The following is a 26,150-nucleotide window of genomic DNA, read 5'->3' on the forward strand; positions in this document are numbered from 1 at the left end:
AGCCTGCATTTTTCATGGAAAGGTTTACCTGAGAAAGATCTTTCGAGAATATTTTCAACCTCATGCTCACACATACTTCCAAATTGATATTCACGGCAGTGATGACACCATCATAACTTAATCTATATTAGATTTTAAACAATGTACTTACAGTCTCATCCGGTGATGCTTCATGATAGTACAGTAATGGTTTTCACAAAAATACACTGTGACTATTTGTTTTTTACTTAAAAAGCCTAATCTAAACTAATCAGCAAAATTTAACTGGACCGAGCTTGAGAGCTGCAGTCGCTTAAGTGCGGCCAGTATCCAGTAATTGGGAGATAGTTGGTTCGAGCCCCACTGTCGGTAGCCCTGAAGATGGTTTTCCATAGTTTCCCATTTTTACACCAAGCAAATGCCGGGGCTGTACCTTAATTAAGGCCGTGGCCGCTTTCTTCCAGTTCCCAGGCCTCATCTGTGTCGATGCGACATAAAGAAAAAGCAAAAAAAAAAAATTAAAAAATTAACTGCTATTTTTTCGTCATTGAAGTTTTATAGTTTCACTTGCATTCTGAGTGTACGTGCATCAACGACAAATGAGGAAAAACAATTATCACGACGTATAACACACGTTATATTCATGAAGAATGCCACAGAACTCGCAAAACCTTCACCTATAATCCAAGAGGAACACTACAAAAATTCACTACATACCACCATCACAGACAACCATTCGCGCTTAACTCTGTGTTCATGCTGGGCAACCTAAATATTTTTCTGTGATGTGCAAGTGGCTATACTGTTAAGATGTTGATATTTTTCTTGCAGTCTCTAGTGTGTGGCACTGAAGACTTTGAGTGTCAAGTATTAAAACTAACACCCCTTACCTAAGCTAGCTGGCCTGTTGCCATAAATTTCTGTCAGGGGAGGAGCTACAGTTTCACCTCGAGGAATCTTCAAGTGCATGCGTCACCCAAGTGACCTTAAATTTCACTGGGGGTAGCTCTCTATTGCACCAGCAAGGAAACCCAGCTCACTGGAAAAGCTGAACTGCAGTAGTGCGAGCGGATTGCCGAGACAGCCGTACTTGGCTTGGCTTAGATGTTCGCAATTTTTTTATACATTATAAAAAGTGTTCTAAGGAATAATTAGAAAATGTTAATACAAAATTCTTTACCCCAGCAGCGCTGGGGTAGATGGGGTTCAGTGCACGCCACTGGCAGTTTCTGATAAACATTCAGAGCTACTTAACCTTTTGACCACTGCCTTCAAGCCTGGAAAATAATGACTTCTATATTCATTGAACGCCAGCCATGAAAGCCTAAGTTGTGAAATTAATTAATTAATTTATTGTTTCATATCTTGAGTAAAATTAGTAAAGAAAAGCTTACTAAATACAAACAGAGGTATGCTTTTGTTATAGAACAAAGACATTTGATTTGTGTGAGTAAGAGACTGATTAATGCTGTACACTTCAGATAAATTCTTGACACCCACTTTTTTCATTGATGCTCACCTTCTATTATCTGTATCTTAGACTGGTGTTTCTTAACCTGTTCTGTAAGTGTACCCCAGGGTGACCAAACATCCTGTTTTTAATGGGATTGTTCCTTCTTTTAATACCTGTCGTGTTGTCCTGACAAAAACTTAACGGGACATATTGTCCCATTCTTTTCTGCTTCTGTTGACTGGAGATAAAAATATGCATCTAAAACATCTAAAATCCAAAATTTGAATGGTGTTGCATTCTGTTGGCAATTTACCTTTACTATTACACGTATTCTTTCATTAATCAGGCAAGTATCTCATCAAGATAGGGTGTATTTAGAAGGCCATGCAAGAGGAAGACGTCATTACATTGTGTCAAACTCAATTTCATAGCTAAATCAAACCTTTTTGTATTTTCAATTTTCTTTAGCGATAAAGAATTCAGCATATATTTAGAAGAAAAATGCAAGAATGTGAGTGTAACTCAGCTGAAATAGATTTTTAGCTATCTGCATCTTGCTTGGTTGGTAAAAGAACTTATTAAGTAATGTTCCAGTTGACATGTCTCTTTGTTTGTGAATAAAATATTGTTTAATTTGTTATAAAATGCCTATATGTTGCGTGACCTCAGTAGCATGCGTCAAGATACGCCAAAGTAATGATGTAGCAGTTCCTTGTTTAGGTTCACATGACATCACTGTGGAAATGTAGTGGAGCGCTCTCTGCCCATAGGATAAAGTCCCTTTAAGCCTTAAAAGAAAATGTCAAAATATAAGAAATTTTCTCTGGAAATTATTGATAGAAAAAATGACATTGCAGGTTATGTTAAACTCCTTATTAGTGTTTTCATTTCATCTGCTTCTGAGGCTGACATCATAGAAGCCAAATATCAGCTTTCGTAGTGACAACATTAACACAGTAAAGTTAAATGGCAAAGATTAGCTGAACTATTCTCAAACTCAACTTTAAACCAATTTTTTTAAAGTTAATATTTGATGAGGGGTACTTCATATAACTCCACATTAAGATGTCACATAAGGTTAAGTTTACAGAGCAAGTTGGCCATGTGTGGTTCAGGTCATATAGCTGTGAGCCCTACAACCATCCAAAGGTCCTCTCTCAGCTTCTCGGTACTGTCATTTAAAATGTGGTGACAGGAAATTATATTAAATATTATATTTCTTGGACTACTGTTTAAGAAAGGGTTTAATTAATTTTATGCCATCAATGACTAATGACAATTTTTAATGAGATCAGCCTTTGTGAGATTGAATATGGTTATACTTCCGCCAGTTAAACATTCATTGAAGTAACAAAGAAGAGAGTTTAAATTAATTAATATTTTAGAGAAACTCAGGGAAGTTCAAATGACAAAAAAACAATTAATATATTGAGATAGCTGTAGGAAATAAACTATTCTGGTAAAGGAATAAGGGTTAGTGTAGACAAAAGGCTCCAAACGAATTGGCTACATGGTACAGGTTGTGTAGCTGGAAGCTTACATTCAGGTCCAAACCCCACTGTCAGCATCTGAAGATGGTTTACCATATTCACATCTTGGTTCTAGCTTAATCAAGGCTTCAGTTAGTTCCATCCCAATCCTAGCCCTTTCCCAGATGATTGTTAGTTCAACATTGAACTAGTGGCAAAGAGAAAGTAAACAAGAATGTACTAAGTAGGTATTATTATTTGGAGAGTAATTAATTGTGCAAATGCATCAGCATACCACTCCGAAGCAGGTCCGAAGCAGAGAAAGAGCATGAAAAAGTCAATTATATTTGGGCTTAAAAACTTTATGGGATGGTATCTTTATACATCATTAATGATCAGAAAAAAATACTATCTGAACTTTGTATACTCCACTTATTGTTTTCATAATGAATGTTCACCAATAATAAAAAAGAAAGAGGCTACAGCCTAACACCTAATTAAGACAAGAGATGTACAATGTTAGTGTTGAAGAAGTTAAGAGTAAACCATAGGAAAATAAGAAAGTTTTCTTATGTTAGCAACTGGACTACCATATTTGAGAGTTAGTATAGCGAGGATTACCATTATCAACTGAAAAATACAAGAAGAATGAACATGGAAACATTACAATTGTAAACAGCTATCCCATAGGGTTTCTCTAAGATAGAGTATGCAAGTTTAAATGGCTGTGAACAAATAATCTCCAAACCATATTTACTGCAGTGATGTAATAGGCTATTTTGGTGCATTTCCTCTTTGTCATTGTACTGTGCACAGTAGATGGCAAAATAGAATCATATATGTAACAAAATAAGATTGGTTGTCCATTTCATTCATATAAGAGTTAAGTGATCAAAAATAAGATAACCGAAATGAGGTTGCAGAGCTATGTTTGTTACTTGTGCTTGTTAATTCACAGAGGCTTGTACACTGAATGCTGAAAAACATAACAGTCTATAATAAACATGTATGTTATTGTTGTTTTTGTTGTTAATTTTGTTATTATTACATTTATTTGTTCTTGAAACCTTATAGTATGTAATGCACTTTGATGACTTATAAGATTCCATGATGCAGCCAGTTTTCTTTGAGGTTTGTGTACACACCACCTGCACTTCCTGCTTCCTACACTGTGGCCACAAGCTAAACACACACACAGAGACGAAGTGCTTATCAGTCACGTTGTCTTTGAGACACACGGATGTGCTCCAAACTATAGTGTATAGTTTTGTCATCAGTTGTTTGCTAATATTTCAGCAGATTAGTAGCAGCTTTTGTTTAAAGATGCTTTGTATTGATACAAAGTGGAAGTTCTCAGTTTTGAAAATGAACAGGCATTTAAAAAAATGCTGTACGCATCTTTAATATGTATTGTATATTCCAAAATTCACACCCTTTTCTTACACCGTGTTAATCCTAGACAAAAATGATGGTGGAAATATTTAAGAAAAAGTTTTACTAACACATTATTGAAACATTATATACTGTAGAGGAGTGAATATGGAATTACTGGACATTTTTGCTCCTAATTTCTGTCATAGTGATGTGCCTTAGGTGTTCACATTTTAAATGAACACTTCTTTGGCCAGAGCTATTCTTTGTGGAAACCTAGTGCAAAATGTAAAGTAAACAAACAGTCTTCCCTGTACAGTGTTGTCACAATATTTTAAAGGGAAATCATACGGAATAGTGTCATAAACATTTTCTTCTCCATTTTTGTCTAAGATCCGTATGTTAAGTAAAAGTTAACATTCATTCAGCCTATTAGTTCTGTTTATTACATGTTAATTATGCAAACATGTTTTGCCCTGTTTTAAGAGCTTTTCAGTGCGTTTGACTCTTTGTATCAACATTATAAATATTTTGGTAATTCAACATACACATGCTAACATTGAATAATTATAATATTCATCCAAAGGATCTAACACACTGAAGAAGCCTTTAAAACAGGGGAAAACATGTATGCATAATTAATATGTAATAAATAATATTGATGGGCTGATTGAATGTCAACTTTTATTCAAGATTAATTTGTCAATACGATTAAATATGACTTTCTTTTTCTTTTATCCATACGTTATATGGAATGAATTTTGGAGTCTTTCCATACCAGATTTGGAAAAATATGAGAAATGAATGTGCGACAGCATACATAGTTTGGAGCATGTCTGTGTGCATTAATGAATGGGTCCCAGTCCCAGCATGCCATGCAAGGGCTGAGATGACTGCTCATGTGATTGTATTGCAGACATGAGACCCCAGTCCTAGCAAAACCCATCAAGCTAATTCATGTAGATGAGGACATTGTGGTGCTGGATAAGCCGTGTTCTCTTCCGGTGAGTATGGCAATGTAACCCCTGTCCAGCTTCCAGCCTCTCTACTTTCCAGATGGGACTGATATCACGAGACTCTTTGGGCTGTGGACAAGCCATGTTTACTGTATTACTAACTAAAAGACAAAAAGAAATGCGACCTTCTGGAAAGTTATTATTAACTCTTAACCATTTAACACTACTGTAAATGTTTATAATTTATGTTCTATCCTTATGTATAACATTCATGCTTCTTTCTTATAGCCTTTCTCTCTTGAATGTGGTGTTCTACTGCAGATACCATTATTTGTAATATTACAAGACATAGGTTATGATTTTCATTTCCGTGTTGACTTGTAACTAATATATTACAAGACATTCAGAAATAAGAAAATTCTGTAGTGATGATTTAGAAAAGGTTTTCACTCACATACAGATGTGTATCAACTGCTCTCTTTGGTAATCAGAGCATTCAATTAATCTCAGTTATTTTTGTATGTTAGTCTATAATGTTAAGAAGACGACATTTTCTGAACCTTGAAACAATTCAGTCTAATTTGCTTGAACATGCTGCTGTCTAACTTCTTCACTTACAAAACTATTCATATTTTCAAATTAAAAATACAACCTGCTGCATATATTAAAATGTCTTTCATTCACGGTTTCTAGCTGCAGTCGACACACTCATATCCGTCACTTATGGAACTGGGACATGGTCCATTATGTGAAAAATAGTTGAATCATCTGAGGAACGAATGAAATCCTTATTATAATGCAGAAAGGAATGTAAAATAGTTTTACAGTACTGATAAATAAAATCAGAATCTAACATCACACTGTGACTACACTAACAGTAAAGTTACATAATTAAATGATTTTGTGTATTTAATGAAATGAACACCAAAAAATGTACAGTTCTGTAGGCCTTTTGGTCATTACAGTATTGCATAAAAATTACTTTTCATAAATTCATTCACTTGAGAAAGTCTGTATAGTTCGTTTTTGTTTTAAATTAGACATTCTTGATTTTGCAAATACAGTACATCCTCTGTTTTCTTACCTACAGCATGTCCATAGATATTGCCACTGGATGCTGTTCGATGTATTTCAATGTGGCCTTGAACACTTACTTGGCTGCAGAGTGACTTATCTTTTAGTTTCCTTCTTTACCTTCATTGCTGTCCATATTATCTTCATTAACATCACTCTGGAGAACAGGGCTAATGATTTTATTATCGTTAACCTCTTTATTGATGACATCAGTGACATCTCCTTTAGCTAGCCACTCTTCTATATCGACTCGTTTAATGTCCCACTGGATTATTATAATACCAATATAGTTGGTCTGTTGTTGGACATTATAAATTTTCCAGCTAACTCATTCCTGGTTGCCAGCATTTCGCCCCTGTGTGCTAAATTGGGCTCATCAGTTGGTAAATAGCACACCTACCAAGACGCATTTACTCATTTGGGACAAATATTTCAGATTCCCTACGGGAATCAACACTATATCACCACAGGATGATTTCTGCTACATCAGTATTGGGGCGAGCAGTCGGATGTCCTGAGGTTGGTCATGAGTCTACTGTGTTCTTTGTGGGACAGGCTCTGTTACAAACAGCCTGTGGCTATGGAATGACCACTTTTGTCTGAAAGCTTTTCCACTCCAATTCATTCCTGACATCCTCATTTCTTACTCTGTCCTTTCTTGTCTTTCCTCTCTTACATACTTCTTAAAAATTTCATCTCAGTGGCCTGGATTTTACTCTTCTGACTTTTTATCAATGTTCAGGTATCTATCTATCTATCTATCTATCTATCTATCTATCTATCTATCTATCTATCTATCTATCTATCTATCTGTCTGTCTGTCTGTCTATCTGTCTATCTGTCTATCTATCTATCTATCTATCTATCTATCTGCCCCGAGGCTAGATGGATCCTCAAATAGCACCACTGAAGGTTATGCCATTATAAGGAAACCACAAAAACCAATAATGTTGCCATAATGAGACATACAAGGCAAGATGAGGAGTAAATTAGTTTGCTATTGTTTTTCTCACTGAGCCAGGCATGACTGATTCTATGAGTACCACCTTTCAGAACATTTCCTAAATGCTATTACTCAGCACGGCCCATACTTCAGCAGCTTCCATACTGTCATAGTCACAAATGAGACTGAGACTTTAGTGAAAGCCACATTCTGCTTTGGCCTGTCCCAAGAGACAGATGCAAAAATACTGTATAAATCAAGAAATAGCCACGAGCAGGTATGCCAGCATGGGGCAACAATACATCTTATACTGTACATCTCTTTACGCTTCCTTGGTACTTCAATCTTCCAGACCAAGTTCCTTACACTCTGGTAAAATAAATTTCCCTGTTGTGCTTGCTTGTTGTTTAAAGGGGCCTAACATCTGGGTCATAAGCCCATTTCCCTGTTGTATCATCTACTGATCTATGTTTCATCCTGCATCAGTTTGCTTCCCAAGTACTTGAAGCTTTCCACAATTTCAAAGTCTTGTCCTCCAATTTTTACTGGATTTTTCCTTTCTCTTTTCTCTTCCAGTTAACACTAATGTCGTGCATTTCTCCACACTTATTTTCATCCCATAATTATCAAAATACTCAATTAAGTATGTCCAGTTGACGTACTTCTTTTCCATTTATTTCCCACACCACAGTGCCACTTTCAGCTCCATATCCCCACATTTTTCTTTTTGTCTCTTTCACAATAATCATACTCATACCAAATGTTTTTTTCTTCTTGAAAATGGGATATTCTTGCATAAATTCTTTTGCACTGTGCCACGTTGTTAAATCATAATCATCATCATCATCATCTTCATCTTCTACTTCTTCTTCTTCTTCTTCTTCTTCTTCCTTGCACTGTTTCTTTTATTAAACATTTATTTTCAAGTATTGACAATCTTGTTTTGTGGCAGCTTGTTCTGCATAGTGCATCACATTCATGTTCTTAAATTCTGTAAAAAGATACACTTACAGAAAAATTAATATTATTTATTATCCTGATTGGGTTTTTTAAAATTAAAAAAATTGTTTTTATTCATGTTCAGAAGTTGCTTTCCCTCTCATGAAAGCTCAGAATTCAGAAAAAATCCTTAAGAAATTAAATTAAAATTATTCTTTCATTCTATAACAGATCATTAAATGGCAATTTGTCTCCAGGTGCACCCTTGTGGCCGCTATCGTCATAACACAGTGGTGTTCATTCTTGCCAAAGAGTACAACCTGAAAAATTTACGGACTATTCATCGGCTTGATCGTCTCACGTCAGGATTGTTGCTCTTTGGCCGTACTCCTAAAAAAGCTCGAACAATGGAGCATCAGATTCGCAATCGCCAGGTCGAGAAGGAGTACGTGTGTCGGGTTGAGGGGGATTTTCCAAGGTAATGACCATAAGTTCTCAGTCATTTATCTTTTGTATTTGTTACTAGAATGTTGCAAAATTGTTTTTCTTTCCCTTTTGTTGTAAATTGATGAATTTAAATAATTATCCATAATTACACCTTTAGTAATTAATACTGTATACTGAATAATATTCTGATGAGCAAACATAGCATGACAATTGGGTGTTTTGGACAAATGAAAATTTGATGTACTAAAGTAGTGTTTGGAATGCAGTGGAAGGTATCATTCATTACACCTTTGTTGAGGTAACAGTCTTATTTACAAAACAATGACTAGTTGAACTCTTAGAAGAATGGAAGTCGTACATTGTATCATTTTCGCACCAATTCCTATGAATGGCTTTACATTATTTTGGTGTCCTTGAGCAATATCATCTGGAGGACTGGAAGGTGGCTGAATGACTGGTGTCACTCAGTCTTCATTATTATTTATAAGAAAGGTTTACTGATTGAATGTTCCAAATACAGAATAGTAGCTCTCATTCCTCATGAAGCAAGATTCTTTACCCTCTCCTCTACACTAGACTGAAAATCTTTATACTTCCTGAAATAGCTGAAGAGCAATATGGCTTCATCGAAGAATAAAATACACAGGAACAAATTTTGAATGTCCAGCAGATTGTGGAAAATTGCCAGTGAGTTCAATGTTTGGTGATTACACCAAGGCTGGTGAAATGGAAGCTTTTCTGGACTACTCTTCTGGGAAAGGGGGTTCCACAGTATCTGGTGATAATTGTACGGAATCCTTACCAGAGCAACGCAGCGGCTGTCCAGGTCAACCAAGCAGTGTCCAGACACTTCTGAGCAGAAAGTGGTACAAGACAGGGCTGCATTCCCTCACCCATCCTCTTCAGTATCTACGCCATAGGTAGGCAATGAGAGAGTCCGCTCCTTGAGCTAATGGCATGAGCGTGGAAAGAGCTGAGAACAGCTGACTTCTAATAGTTTGTGTTGTAAAGACTAGCTGGTGAAATGTGGAGTCAAGGCACAAGCAAAGCCACTACAATGTACCTGGCTGAGTATATTATGAGTTGGGCTGAGTGGTTTAGATGGTTGAGGCATTGGCCTTCTGACCCTAACTTGGCAGGTTTGATCCTGGCTCAGTCCGGTGGTATTTGAAGGTGCTCAAATATATCAGCTTCATGTCAGTAGATTTACCAGCACATGAAAGAACTCCTGTAGAACAAAATTCTGGCATCTTGTGTCTTCAAAACCATCAAAAGTAGTTGGTGAGACATAAAGAGAAATTATTATTATTATTATTATTATTATTATTATTATTATTATTATTATTATTATTATTATTATTATTATTATTATTATTATTATGCTTATGCAATACAATCATTCAGTGTTTATGTTGTATTCATAAAAAATGCTTTTATGTATTCCCATGACTACAGATAATTGTCAAAGGAATATTTAGTTATCACATGTCAAAATAATTGATTTTTTTTTTCGCATAACCTATACTCCGTACGGCTCTACTTCTAAATTGACGTTTTGGCAGATTTTGGCTCTGTCTGGTGGTTATGCGCTGAAGCATAGACATCCAACCAATCCCAAGCTGCCATTCATATCGATTTATATCGGCAGAGCACGATCTCGAAACCCAGTTGCCAACTCTAATATTTACATTCGCCACATGGTTAACCTATCTCGCTCAGCGTGTTTGGTATTCGGTACGGTTCGCGATCTTTTGCATTTTCCTTCAATATTTAGTGTGTTTTTCATATTGTTGGAGGGTTCCAGTGACTCTGAGATCAGTAGAGTGTTCCCTTTGTAGGCCATAACCTCCTTTCTGTGCCAGCCATTAGCCGTTAGTGATGTATTATTTCCTCATTATCTTTTATTGTTGTATTCTCTTTTAGTGCCAGATATTGTTAGAAAGTGTAGTTCTTGTGAATTTGTTTTCAATCCATATTCATTCGTTTTTCTGAGTATGTATTACAATTTAAAAGGGCTGTTTACCGCGGTCATATTGCATCAGCTGTTCTCGCAGGCGTAGCGCGCTGGCAACGGAGGGAAGGCGAAGCTCATTTGTTTTGCGAAACTTCAATTTAGAAGTAAGGCCGTGCGGAGTATAATGAAATTAATACAATTAAACGTATTTACTTAGCACTTGGCATTTGTATACCCAGAATAACTTATTTTGTTTTCTCACTACAATCTAATGCACTGAATAGAACAAGATGTTAAGCCACAATAAAGCTGTTAAAAGTTTAAATGTTTTGATATGCATCCCATCCCAGGTTGTAACTCTGAGCCATGCAAACAGCAGAACAACAGAAGAAAGACAAAGGTGATGATTGGCAGCAGACAGAAAGCTATCCAACCCAGTGCAAGGCAGGCAGCTGGTTTCAAGGTTGTCCAGAAGTTTGTCTACTTGGGCACCATAAAACAGGAGGGTGTTCTGATGAAATCAAGAGAACAGCCATGGCCAGGGCAGCCTCTACAGAGCTGCCAGAATATGGAGGGATCAAACAGTTAAAAAGAATAGAAAACTGCAACTTGTTCCCTCCATCATATTTCCCATTGCCACCTATGCAGCTGTGACCTAGACAATCAAACACGCAGATAAGAGGAAAATATAAATCTTTAAGATGTTGGTTTACTGATGCATTTTCCAAATTTCTTGGATTGAACATCAAGCCAATACATTCATACTGGAAGAACTAGGCATACAGACTAGACTTCTCGAGAGGATCAGCCAGGCTTCCGTCTGCTACTTTAGACCCATTGCCAGAAGAACAGGCACCTTTGGAGAAGCTAGTGGTGGAGACCCCGAGAAAGACTGCCAATTAGCTACCGTCCTTGGTGGTGAAACTTTTCAACGAGGTTACCATTGTAGTGATAGACTGCCAGACTTGAAGGAAGCAAATCAGGACAGAGAAAATGTGAATTCCACCATGCCCTGTCAAGGATGAAGGACTGAAAAGGAGATCGTCTCCTATTGTTGAGCTTCTGTCTGGCAGTCTTCGCACACATTTCGTTTTTCGTGAGGTTCTGTGAATGAAAGTTGCTTTCAAGATGACTTTTGAATCTGGAAGATGCTGCAAGAGCTGTAGTACTTATTGACAATGGATGCAGCTCCCATTATTTGCAAAAGTGCTGGGAAATTGTCCACAAGTGTGCACCGAGATATAAGACATTATCGAGAACATAACCCCTTTCATAGACACCCTGAATCAGGTCGTCCAAAGTGTACATCATCCAGAAATGACCAATTTTTAACTCTAGAGATGTTAAGAGATTGCTGCTTTACAGTCACACAGGCTAGACTGTATCTAGAAGAGCTGCACAATGTCAGTGTTAGAGAATGGACAGTGAGACGACGAATAAAAGAGGCAGATCTGTTTTCAAGAACATCTCTTGCTGGCTCCCAGTTGGCATGCTAGCATCAGATAGCCCATCTTCAGTTTGCTCGAGAACATGAGAATTGGACAGAGGAGCAAAGGAGCAATGTCCTCTTCACTGATGAATCCACGTTCAACCTCAGCTCTGCAGTTGGAAGGGAAAGTGTGTAGAGAAGACCTAGGAAGTATTCTGCCACCTGTATATTTTCACACCTAGAAGCATTTGTAGGATTGATCATTGAACTATTCACCAAGTTTAATTAGCATTTAGAAGCACAGTGCCAACATTACGTATGTTGTGCTGCTCTTCAAGAACTTGCATCTTACTTCATTTAAGTGACTTATCTTAGACTTCTATATAATTTTAGGACTTCAAATTTATTAAATTGTATTATAACTTCACGCCTAGCAGTATTTGCAGGCTTGTTCACTGAATTATTCACCAATTCTCATAAACGTTTTGAAGCACAGTGCTGGACATTACGTATGTTATACTGCTCTTGAAGAACTTGCACCTTGCTTCATTTAAATGACTGATCTTAGACTTCTTCTGGATTTTAGGATCTTACATCACGCATTGCTAATCCCTGTAGTGTTATAGTGCTTCTTGAACTGCTCTTAGTGAAAGACTTATCCTTTACTTATTGTTTTCCTGTGCATTGTTTTATATTTTTATTTAATTGGCTGATGATGATGACCCAGAATAGTGGTCGAAACTGGTACCGCTTTTAATCAAATAAGAATGAAACATTACATTTCTTATTTTCCTTGTATTGAATAGGTTGAACCACTTTATTTCTTGTTTTCAATTTAATTCTGACTTCTATTCACTCCCAATTTACAAGTCCATTTCCTGGTTAATATTATGGTTTTTGTTTAAATAAGGGTGTAATAAGATGTAATAAGACCTTAAGAATTAATGAAGATATCTTAAATTCTGAATACCATTTTAGTGCAATAAATTTGCATTTATCCACGCCAAAAAAAAAAAAAAAAAAGCGTTACACTTTTTTTTGCTTGTCAGTATATTTATGGATTTTGTTTGTATAATAAAATGATGTTGAAATGAAGTCTTACTATATATGTATCTATTATCCAAGAAATTTGTGCAGCAGATAATCTGTCAGTGCTTTGATCCATGAATGGAATACCTTTGACTTTATTTTTAAACATTTAGTTTTTAACCAGTAATCATCAATATTTTTAGTTGTTTAACTGAAGTTAAACGAATGAAAAACATAGTATGCTTGTTATACATGTGGTATTAGCTGATGAAAGAATATATGCATAAATATAAGTCCAGACCTCGAACCATTAATTTATTAGCTATTCCAAGAATGACTTGTATTTTTTTTCCAAGGAAATAAAGATCTTGTAAATTGTGTTATCATATTGGTATTGATATAAAATAAAGTTAGGGAATGTGGTCTAGACCTGAAATGAAAGAAATAGAAATCCACAGCCTGTTTCCAGTCATTCGACCAGGTCAGGAATGGAATGAAGGAAACCCCCATCTAACGGCAAGGATAAGAATTGTGCCGGCTGCCGAAGCCTTTCGCACTCCTCTGGGGCAATGATTAATGAATGACAGATGAAATGAAATGATATTGGAGAGTGTTGCCGGAATTAAATATGACAGGGAAAACCAGAGTACCCGGAGAAAAACCTGTCCCGCCTCCACTTTGTCCAGCACAAATCTCACATGGAGTGACCGGGATTTGAACCACGGAACTCAGCGGTGAGCGGCTGGTGTGCTGCCGCCTGAGTCACGGAGGAGCAAAAAAATCCAGGACAGTGCAAACGCAGCCCTGACTACCAAAATGATGTGCCCGAGATACCCACATTTGGGGTATTCGCAGGGGTCAACCCAAGCGAAGAGCAATGCAAGGGCCTCACCCTGGGGGAACCACCTTGTTGATCATGGTAACCCATACACCACCTACATTTATTATAAAAGACTTGACCATTCTGCCAGGAACTGTGTCTGTTCTAGTAACTCCCCTCTCAGCCACCAAGTACTAGCATTCAGCCTGCTAAAAGCACCTAGGCAGCAGTCGGCTATCATAATGTACTGTGCTTAGTATTATTATTTAGAGACAAAATGTCGATTGTCATGGTTTACTGTTGTGTTCTACTGTGTAATAACACTACGGGAAGAGAGAAAAACTGTCTTTCCATGAAATTTCTGTGTTGTGGTTTTCTAATAGAGAAATAAAACTCCCCCTTCATGGTACAACCGCTGCTCAGCTCGAAGGCCTGCAGATTATTAGATGTTGTGTGGTCAGCATGACTAGTCCTCTCGGCTGTTATTCTTGGCTTTCTAGACTGGGGCCACCATCTCACTGTCAGAAAGTTCCTCAATTGTAATCACGTAGGCTGAGTGGACCTCGAACCAGCCCTCAGATCCATGTAAAAATCCCTGATCTGGCCAGGAATCAATTCGAGGGCCTCCAGGTAAGAGGCAGGTACGGTACCCCTACACTGCGGGGCCAGCCTAAAAGAGAGAGGGTTGAAGGCTGTTTCCCGCCTAGGTAAGCGCTGGTGCCTATTTGTTGTGTACTTTCGTTAACCATGCCCATTGGTCCTCTTATATGAGTATAATTACCATATGACCTCATAGTTCAAATTAATGAAATTTATATAATTCCTGTATAGAGCTATATATGCTCATCCGTCTGTCTTGGGTGAAGGCGGAAAATTGTGGCACCCATCTGGCCACTCTTGATGTCTGCAGTGCACATTTCATCGCTGAAGACTGTAAAAGTGGAATCACAAAAGGATTTTTAAGATCAGGAAGTGTACAGTCAGTGTTTCCTAATTATCCTAAATACAAAACAGTGAAACGTAAGTGACCACGGAGGCAGTTGAAACAAAACTATAAACATCTTAATATTGTGATGAAGGCAAAGAAAACAAAGGTGTAGTGAAAATATTAGCCTACTACTAGTGTGTGCAAAGCCAGTGATATAATGGATCAGGATGACAGGTAGCAGTATTGTGTCAGAAGCAGACAGTAGTGTCCAGACTTATTATCTGATTATTGTAGTTCTTAAATGCAGAGAGGTCAGTAATTTAAAACATGCAAATCGCAGACTTGGGTATAAACTGAAATTCCTGCGGATTGTTGTAAAGAAATTGAAAAGGCAACATGGTGAGATTCATGAATAGTTCAAGAATATGAATAAAAACAAATTAGAAACTGCTTCCGAAAATAACAACGTAAAGGCGATTTGCCTTCAAAAACAGTTACGCGCCTTCAGGAAAGTTAAGCACAAGTGGAGTGAAATAGCCATCAGATACTGTGTATTATGGCAAAACAAATCTCCATCTGCATATGATTTTGTCCGAAATGTGACTCTGTTCACACTTCCCAGCAAATCAACCCTAAAGTACTTTGTTGACACCTGTTCAAGAAACCATTACCAGGCTTATATCTTGGACATTCTCAGAACAGCAAAACTTTGTCGCTGATGATATAGGCCTATTGTACTCACAGATGTTAGTGTCAACATGTTCTGTTCTTCTATAGATCGGGCAGACATTAGAGAAAACACCTCTACATTCGCACTTTGCCCAGGAACAGAGAAATAATACCCTACAATTTTAAGTAGTTCAGAATTTAAATTGCCCAGAATTGAACTTCGAAACTGCCAAATCACTACAATGTGATGTTCCAGACATTTGTCTTTTCAGCCTGGACGTTGTTCTTACTCTAAAATACCGTGGTTTGTCTATGAAATATGTGACATGTGGCAACCCTAAGACGGAGTATATTTGTACAGGTAGTGACACATTTTCCTTCACTCGTGCCGTTTCTTAGTTTGCATTGGACGAGTTTTATCTTTATTAAAACAGTTTATTTCATCATCATCATCATCATCATCATCATCATCATCTACAGTTTCCACCTGTTGGCTGGGTCTGCTTATTAAAACAGTTCATTTAGTATACAGTATTTAAATTTAAGTCTTGTTTGATCTTGATTTCATACATACTGTAGCCCAGTAGCACATTTAATGCTATGAAAGAAGGGATGGACTGCAGCTTCTTCCTTCACTTGAACATTATACCACCGTGACAGATGGCCAAATGCTAACGCTCGCTGGAACAAGTGACAGAACTCGTAGGTGGACCCAACAATGCATTGTCCAGCAAGGGAGTGAGCAGGTCTTTATAATAAATGTAGGTCTATCTGTGGTTTAGTCTCAGCGGGATATATGTATGAGAGAAAGTCCTGTACAGGGATTCTCAGGAGGCTCACAGTAGAGAATGTACTGTTAACAGTTTGCATCAATATTACTGTCCTTCTGTTCTATTTCTTTTGCAAAAAAAAAAAAAGTAAATCCACAGCCTGTTCCCAGCCATTCGACCGGATGAGGAATGGAATGAATGAAGCCCCATCTAGCGGCAATGATAGGAATTGTGCCGGCTGCCGAAGCCTGTCACACTCCTCTGGGGCAATGATTAATGAATGACAAATGAAATGATATTGGAGAGTGTTGCTGGAATGCAATATGAAAGGGAAAACCTGAGTACCAGGAGAAAAACCTGTGTCGCTTCTGCTTTGTCCAGCACAAATCTCACATAGAGTGACCGGGATTTGAACCACGGAACCCAGTGGTGAGAGGACGGCATGCTGCTACCTGAGCCACGGAGGCTCTATTTCTTTTACATCTAGTAAATGATTTTTTATTATATTATTTTTTCCTGTAATATTTTTTATTCAATATTATCACCTTTAATACTTGGCTAAATAATTATTATATTATTTTTTCCCTTTAATATTTTTTATTCATTATAATCACCTTTAATAATTGGCTAAATGTACAAACTATTCATGTAATAATAGTTGACTATAGCCTTAATTATCGTGCATATTGTACACTTTAAATGTGTAAGTAAAATTTGTACAAGTCAGAAAAGGGATTGAGTTCAAATAAACAGGTTATAAGGTGGTAAGTGTAAAGAGTTTCTTTTTGTTTCAGTGAGGTGATTGAATGTGATGAACCCATTGAAGTAGTGAGTTACAAGATCGGTGTTTGTAAGGTGTCTCCCAAAGGCAAGCATTGCACAACTACATTTCAAAAACTTGGTTTCAATGGCAAAACAAGTGTCATCTCTTGCAAACCACATACTGGCCGTATGCACCAGATCAGAGTGCATCTTCAATACTTGGGTAAGTTGATCAGAGGTGAATACCATTTATTTATTTATTTATTTATTTATTTATTACGCCCACATTGGAGCACTTAAATCAAACCCAAATACATTTATGTTAACAAAGAATTAACTGAAGATTTAGCTTGCATGAATACCATTTGCATAAACAGGTAGTTTTTTCTTTTTTCATTACCAGTATTATGTTATAAGGTAATCTTTAATTTATTACCCTTAACAGCCTATTATTCCTACATATACTGTAGGCTCCCTTGCCAAATTTGCTATGGTAAAGACCCTGAAGTGCCCCTTTGAGATGCTTTAAAGACGAGCGTAAACAAATCATGAAAGAGACCAAAATAAACCCTTAGCCTGGGAAGTACTTGCTGAGGACCGCATGCTTTGGAAGCGATCCATCCCTGCTGCTATCGAATTGTTAGAGCAAGAATGTCGTAGACATAAAGAGTTCAAACAGCAAGCAGCAAGGACACATCTTAAGACTTATTTAGTTAGTGTTTGAGGGAAGTGTAGGTGGCAAGAACAGTAGGGGTAGACCCAAGCATGATTATGCCAAACAGATTAGAGAAAATGTAGGATGTAATAGTTATTATGCAGAAATGGAAAAGTTAGTGCAGGAAGAAAGTTATATTCTGTATCTCCTTGTCAATCAGCATTATTGCAGTCAATAAGGACAGACTCTCATTCATTCAATGGCAAACACATATATTTCATAAAAATAAATATTAACCTATAAATATTAGTAAAATTGGAAAAAAGTACTGTACATCACACAATATTATGGATTCCTGGGAATTGGCACCCTCGACAGCTAAACTTCCCACTCGTTAATCTATTCCTAATTTACTCTCTCTTATACAACATAAATACAGGTATCTGTAATTATTAAATCTTATGCTTGTAGCATTGTTTTTGTTGCTTTGTCATTTTTGTTTCTTTGAGTAAAATTAATGCTGTGTCTGTCCTTAGGTTATCCTGTGGTGAATGATCCCCTCTACAACCACACTGTGTTTGGACCAGAGAAAGGCAAAGGTGGTAATATTGGTAAGACAGATGAGGAACTCATCAGAGATCTGATCAACATCCATAATGCTGAAAACTGGTTGGGAATGGATGGTGACTCAGAACTTAGCATGTTTAAACCTTTGAAGGGTGACATTGATGATGGGCTGGCCGTAAAGGGTGAGTAGAATCACTGTTTACAAATTTCTTATTTTAAGAAATGTGGAAAAATTATAGGAAAGCATGGAATTTATATGTGAATATTTAATTTTCACAACCACATTGTAATTGAAATAAACGTTCAGCTTATTAATGATCTAATGAGCTGAAAGTTTATTTTGAATGGAATTTACATCTTTAACCTGTTTATATAAGATTGTTCCAAAGCTTGTAGATTTATGTAACAAGAAGCTATTAGTAAAATAAAAATCAGAAGCTGTTCCATAGTCTACCTTGAACTTGCACCCACAGAAGATTTATATTTAAGTACATTTACATATGATGAGCAATTTACTCTTTTAAATAGTCTATTGCATCACCTCAAGAGAATTTAGCAGTTGTTGCACTATTTTACACTGAGCTCAAGTTCGCGGGTTCTATTCTGGCTCAGTCTGGTGATATTTGAAGGTGCTCAAATACACCAGCCTCGTATCAGTAGATTTACTGGCATGTAAAAGAAGTCGTGGAGTGCAAAGTGACGGTACCTTAGTGTCTCCAAAAACAGTAAAAGTAGTTAGTTGGCTGGAAAACCAATTAAATTATTATATGTGCACAGTGTATACATTTTGCCATGAAACAGTTAACAAAAACACTGATTTTCCCTCAGACAAATGAAAGAAAATATTTGTTTTTAAATTATCTAAACTTTCTTTCTTTATTTAATTTTTTTTACAATTTTCTTTGTCTTATGGTAACAGTGTGACAGGAAAGGGCTAGGAGTGGCCTTACTTAAGGTACACCCCCAAGTATTGTAAAATCTTGAGTCAATACGGACAAAAAATGAAGTTTTTAATACTAAGTAAAGCAACTAGCCATCACTGCTGGCTTAGTCTCACTGATCTTGAGAAACCTGGCCTTCCACATGTTGAGTCTTGCCTGTTACTCATCTTCTGTTTCTGTCCAAATCATGATGTCATCAGCAAAGGCAAATGCACTGTCCTGTTGGACTCCAATTTTAGTTGAAAATCATGATGGCTGTCTCCTGTCTAACTCACACGTAGCTGATGCAGTCCTTGTGCAACACCTGGACATTCCTTACCAGTCTTTCACAAGCACTGCAAGGACTTCTCTCTTGTGACACTATCATATTTTTCAATATCTATGAATATCATGAACAAGTTCTTGCTATTCTTCTGATGCTTTGCTCTCAACATTCTGTCACTGAAGGTAAGTTTCAAATGTGGTTCTATGATGGTTCACAAACTTTGGTCTATGATCTTCGGCCCATGTAACAGCAGAGTTATCCCTCTGTAGCTGATGGATTTTTGCCTGTTTCCATTCCTTGAACTTAGAATGACAACACACTGCATTAAACACTCTGTGTGCCAGTATCCAGTAATCGGGAGATAGTGGATTCGAACCCCACTGTCGGCAGCCCTGAAGATGGTTTTGTGTGGTTTCCCATTTTCACACCAGGCAAATGCTGGGGCTGTACCTTAATTAAGGCCACGGCCGCTTCCTTCCAACTTCTAGGCCTTTCCTATCCCATCGTCGCCATAAGACCTATCTGTGTCGGTGCGACGTAAAGCCCCTAGCAAAAAAAAAAAAAAAAGAAAGAAAAAAGAAAAAATAATAATAATTGGCATTGCAAAACCATGGAACTGCTCAATGTGTAGAAGTACCAGTCTATATTTGTTTATGAAGGGGCCACCTTGTCAGCTTTCAGTATCTACAGATGTAGATAAATTTTGTAGTTTTCTGTACTTTTTTCCTGATTTTTTAAAATAGATGTACTTGTCTTTACTAGTGATGAAGTTAGGACCCTTGATCCTCTCTCACATGTACTTCTTTTATGTTTCAGGCTGTGAGATATCTGTGAGTGACACCAACATTGCAGATGAAGACGGTGACGTGAGTAGAGAAGCTTCGCCCTGTGAAGAGTCTAATGAGAATGAAGCATTGTCCCGAACAGGCACTAAAGTGACAGTAGCTACCCAGACTGGGCATGAAGCACCAGACCTCTCATTCAATATGGACAAAATGACAACAGATGAGCATTGCTATGAATGTAAAGTGCGCTATAGGGATCCAAAGCCAAAAGACTTGGTCATGTACCTACATGCTTGGAAGTATAAGGTGTGTGTGTTGTGCTTGCAAGATTAAGTTTTTTTTTAAACTATATTTTTATATGTTGTGATGAACAAAAGGAAAGGTAAGTACAGCATATAATTTTCTTCAAAATCTCTTGAAGTATGAAGAAACCATGTAATCAGATTAGATTGAGATTAATGGAAAGCATTTCAACTCATTTGGTAAGTAAATGGAAGCACAGAAGGTTTTAATATATTTTGACATTTTCTTTCAAAATACAGTATTTATTACTTCAGGATCTGCTGTAAACTCATGCAGGTGAAGAGGTTTCTTTCCTCCCCCCCTCCCCTCCCCATATTTTTTCATTATTTTTTACCAATTATTTTAGTCTAAAGAGGACAACTATTTTTCAAGAGCTTTCTCCAAAGTCAATACAATTGCTCAAGTTATGCCTCAGATCGTATTATTCTCCTTTCAAACATGCAGCAACATAAGAAATTTGTTACAGAATAGATGTTTGAAATCCTATGGCACGGATTCAAACAATCACAAGTAACACTCTCATTATTGTTCTGTATTGAAGATGACGTTAGCATATAATCTCAAGGATAATTTAATAAAACCACCTATTTAATACTTTCCAAGTTTAATGTGGTTTGAATTTACATGAATTTATGTAGACTTATCAGGTACTCGTTTCATCCATTATTTGGGCACCTTCAGCCTGTATACAACCTTTAGGTCAAGGTTCGGGACCTTATTTAACCATATGTAGTATAATATAGTATATGAACGTTAATAATCTCTTAAGACTAACATGCCAGGATAATCATTTAAAAAATGTGAACAATACATAAATGTGAGTAACATAAATTAAAACTTGTCGGTCCTGTTCTATCTAACTTAAAAATATGTCCAAAACTAAAATGGATCTTCTTCCTCTAACATAAAAGAGGATATTCATATGGGGGCTTATTTGACCCACATATATCATTTTCATGTTCTTGACGAAACCAGTGTTGAAATGTGTTGTCAACCATAAGTGGAGATTTAAAACCGATTGTGTATGTAGACTGGTCAAGATTGTTGTTGTGAATGAAACTATAAGCGTCTTAGCTTCAGGTCTTATATGACGACAAGGAATTGTAAAAAGTACAATCTTAGGCTGTTTCTTAGTTTTAGGCTGCTGCTTAATTGGGATGGAACATCCTAGACACTTCATACAGTCTTGTATGAATATCATTCCCTTTGATGTGTTGCATGGCCTTTGGGAGGGATCTTAAGATTATCTGTAATGAAGTAAAAAAAAAAAATTAATTGACAATTTAGAGCACGTGTTGTAACAAAAGCTTTTAAACTAACACCTCATAACTGTAAAGTGACTTACTTGTTCAATTCATACTAGGTGGATCTGGCTGTTCTGGCAGCGCCTGCCTTACTAACATTTCTACTTCTATCGGTGCGGTAATGGAGGGGCGGGGCATGGAGGGAGAGTGGAGGTAGGCTGGTCTATGGGCGTATGTGCTATTGCGGTATGGGCGGGTTTAACGTTTGGCATGGTGGATGAAGCATTTGAGTGTTGAGATTTAAATTTTAAACAGCCGGTGATTGTACTTTTTTCAATTCCTTGTCGTCACATAAGACCCGAAGTTAAGACGCTTATAGTTTCATTCACAACAACAATCTTGACCAGTCTACATATAACAATCGGTTTTAAATCTCCACTTATGGTTGACAACACATTTCAACACTGATTACGTCAAGAACATGAAAATGATCTATGTGGGTCAAATAAGCCCCCATATGAATATCCTCTTTACCCAAGACTTATGTTAGAGGAAGAAGATCCATTTTAGTTTTGGACATATTTTTAAGTTAAATAGAACAGGACCGACAAGTTTTAATTGTGTTAAAACACCAATAATGTATGTTACTCACATTTATGTATTGTTCACATTTTTAAAATTATTATCCTGGCATGTTAGTCTTAAGAGATTATTAACGAGCATATACTTTGTACTATCTATGGTTAAATAAGGTCCTGAACCTTGACCTAAAGGTTGTATACAGGCTGAAGATGCCCAAATAATGGGTGAAACATGTACGTGATAAGCAAGGAACGGATTTATATGTACTAATAATTATTGAAATATGTACCCATATATTTAGTTATTTTTATTGAAATATGGAATTATATATGGACTTAAAATTACACATATAACATTAATTTCTATTTAATATCGAAGTTCAAAGAAACTAAACACAGTAGATCTACATGCAACATAATGTTGCACTTGTCATTTTAATATATTTGAAGAACACACAATCTTTTACTCTCTGTTACCAAAACAATGGATTACAAAATGTTCTTTTAAGTGCTGGAAAGTGAATCTTCTCCTGTTATCTCTAACGACAGATTTATATTGACTGAAACTGTGTTCAACATCGGAAGAGGTAATGGGGGCATAATTCAACTTCACAATATCTGCTGGGGTTAAATCCAATGTTAATTTTACACTTAAATCTCCACAGAGCATTGCAGCAACCTTTGTCATTTCTTCATATCCGGGGTTCTTTGAAAGTACAGTGGCCATCTTCATGTTCTCTACATCTGCAACTTTACCTGTAGCATGATTTAGTTGTTCCACAGTTTTATTCAGAATTTCACAACTTTCAGAAAGTGAGAGATGCACATTTTGGAGCCTTTTCAGTGTTTTTGTGATGCATGAAAAATTATGCTGAATATAACACAAGTCATTTCTCACACTTGTTTCGCAGACAACTGTTTTTGCGGCTTCAATTGAGGCTGCATCTTCAGAGTCCATGGCATGCAGAACGTTCTTAATACAGTCTATATATTCAACATAATATCCAACTGCTTGCAGCTACGTACCCCACCTAGTTAGAATTGGCTTAGGCGGCAATGGAATCTGTGGGTACATTTCTTTCAAAAGATATACTCTTCTGTGGGCTTTGAGAAAAACTTTTTTCACTGAGAAAATCAATAAATCTACTTTGGAGTAACTGCCTCTTACCACTTTTGCCACATGATGAAAGGCATGTGCTACACATGTTAAATGAGTCATCTTAGGATATACAACACATAATGCTTCTCCAGCTTTTATCATATAAGGTGCGGCATCACTAATAAAAAGTAACACTTTATTATACTTAATGCCCTGTGGCCAGAGGATACCCATAGCCTCATTGAACAGTTTTGTTATCGCACTTTTCTAGAACACCACAGTGTAAGAGAATCCGTTTACAATAATCTTTGCTTAACAAACCAATGATTTCGTTGCCAATTAGCCTGCCTTCTTTGTCTGATGTCTCATCATTGGAAACCCAAATTGGACCGTCTTTAATCTCTTGCCTTATCTTCCGAACAGTTTCATCGTATATGGCTGAACAGTACGGTTTTTTGAATGATGACTCATCTGGGATGGATCATTTAGTATATTTCTCGAGGAATTCCCTGAAGCACTGATTTCTCAGTTTGAAGAGAGGTATGTCAGCAGAGATTAGAGCATGGCAGAGATCGGTGTTGAACTCAGACGTTTCACTGGAAGTTGCTGGTTGTGTCAGAAATAACTGTCTCTGCTTGGAATCTCATTGTTTGTTAGCCTGGTGTTTACTGGTTGAAACGTGCTGTTGCACAAGGAACCTTTGAGTAGATGTCACTGTACAATGACACAAATTACAAAATAATATCTTACTGTCAGTTGATAAACCATCTTATTTAAATTCTGATAAGTAACTTTTCAATTTTAAACTGGTTGACTGAGATATTTTAGGCATATTGTAACAACGTTAATGTCTTTAATGAATATCAATATACAACTGCACACACTGAACGTACAAGAACACTATGAACCGTCTCACTGCTAATTCAAACTGTGACTGACTGGTAGTGAACTAGATGGAGTTATGAAGCAATCAAAGGGAATGTCCGAATTATGAACTAATGCGGAAATCACTAGCACATCGTCATAAATGAGATTTCCCTAGTTACGAAATTATGGCACAGACACAGTTGATGTTATGTAATGCAGCTTATCAGTGCTGTAAGTGTGATTCAGATAGTCATGGTACTGACCGGCTGATCTCCACCACTTCCGGGCTCAACCTCTCTCTTTCTTCGCACCTCTTATCAGTTTATTTTATCAGCCCAGATGTGGACAGGCGTGATAATGACCTGCATACCAGTTAAAATATTCATTTTTCGAATATAGATTTTTAATTTGTTTCTCCATTATTGAGAGGACTGCTAATTTAATATAATTTAATACCTTTTAGCCATTATCACACATCATTTTCACACCAGGCAAGTGCTGGGACTGTTCCTTAATTAAGGCCATGCCTGCTTTCTTTCCTATTCAGTTGTAGCCATAAGACCTATCTGTGTCAGTGTGATGTAAAGCAAGCTGTAAAAAGAAAAAGAAATATTGTTTTTACAAGGGAAGTAACTGGTATGACAGGTCGAAACCTATCCGGAATTTTTATTGACTCTGTAGTTGTACTGTAATAAGATGGTGTGTGAGGCATCAGCCTCCAGATTTAGCTGCAAGGCTCCAAAATCATACCTCAAATCCTAGCAGGCAAGCATGGCGGGTGGTGCAGCCGGACATCCCTGTGCCAGCTCAGAGTTGTGGTGTGGCGGGCCGTATATTCGTACGGTCTCTTGATCCGCTCTGAAGTTGTATTATTTCACTCACTTGTCAGTCACTCACAAAAGCATAGCAGAAATGACTGGTATAAATTGCGTGATGATAATACAAGGTTTTTGTACACCAAGCACGAGTTAGAACTGTATTGCCGCACTGTTCTTCATAAATAATTTAGGAAACAATGATCCATCCGTACTGATTTTTGGCATTATGGTGTATGAACGTGTGAGTGAACTAACCAACTGGGTTCTTGCCCCGCTCTCTCTCTTTGTGTGTGTGATTAAGTCCTTTTCAATCGCATTTCGCACTCGAACCTGCTTTGATCAGAAGTTCTTCTGCGGCTGTATTCTTTTGTTTTTCATCCTGATATGTGAATGGGATACAAATTTCATAATTTTCCTATTTCCAGTTCTGTGTTATTTCTTGAAATGGCTGATCCAGGCATAAGAGGTGGAGAAATTACTTTTTTCGATAAATAGTTCATGTGCAATTTCCAAAGCCCACTGCGATAAATCTTCATCGCTTACATTTCGTCTTTCCCTTCTTGCCTCCTGGAAATAGCAATAGAGGTTTTCATAAATAATTTTTTAAATGTTCAATTGTATTTGGCGACATACCTGAATTTTCCAACTGCTTCTTTCACAAGTAAAGACATCGCTCCAACTTCACTAAACTAAAGTATTTGCAGATGTGTGAAAGTGATATAATAGCTTTTTACCACCTTCGTTAAGCCAGAATTGTACAGCCTTCCTCTTGTATCCCATGCTGATGTTTTTTCACACACTTTTTGTGGAACTAGAACATAACTAATCACTAAGACTGGACAATTTGCATGGCAATTGACTCGTAGAATCACTAGATTCCACAGAGTCATATTCTAGTTTCGAACTTGGACCCGGAACTTCACTTCTGATCGACAGAAGGTTTAGACGAGCGGAATCACTTGAGTTGCTTCGCAATGTACATCAAGAGAAACTTCTTCAATACATTGCACTCCTCTATGATTATTTTCTATCA

At 37.0% G+C, this 26,150-nt stretch overlaps 1 protein-coding gene and 1 non-coding gene across 2 annotated transcripts in view; one reads left to right on the forward strand and one right to left on the reverse strand.

The window, feature by feature from the left end:
• Window positions 1–26,150, forward strand: part of LOC136877786 (pseudouridylate synthase RPUSD2) — a 546,352-nt gene that overhangs the window by 505,362 nt on the left and 14,840 nt on the right. The window contains exons 8-11 of the mRNA XM_067151993.2: window positions 8,442–8,662; window positions 17,025–17,215; window positions 18,184–18,396; window positions 20,237–20,511. Of these exons, the coding sequence (XP_067008094.2) occupies window positions 8,442–8,662; window positions 17,025–17,215; window positions 18,184–18,396; window positions 20,237–20,511 (900 nt within the window). The remainder of the gene's footprint in view (window positions 1–8,441; window positions 8,663–17,024; window positions 17,216–18,183; window positions 18,397–20,236; window positions 20,512–26,150) is intronic.
• LOC136877859 (U1 spliceosomal RNA) lies at window positions 13,826–13,986 on the reverse strand. Its single transcript, XR_010860807.2, has one exon. It is a non-coding gene; the product is annotated as a U1 spliceosomal RNA (small nuclear RNA).

Source organism: Anabrus simplex, chromosome 7, assembly GCF_040414725.1.
Source record: "Anabrus simplex isolate iqAnaSimp1 chromosome 7, ASM4041472v1, whole genome shotgun sequence".
NCBI classification, from domain to species: domain Eukaryota; kingdom Metazoa; phylum Arthropoda; class Insecta; order Orthoptera; family Tettigoniidae; genus Anabrus; species Anabrus simplex.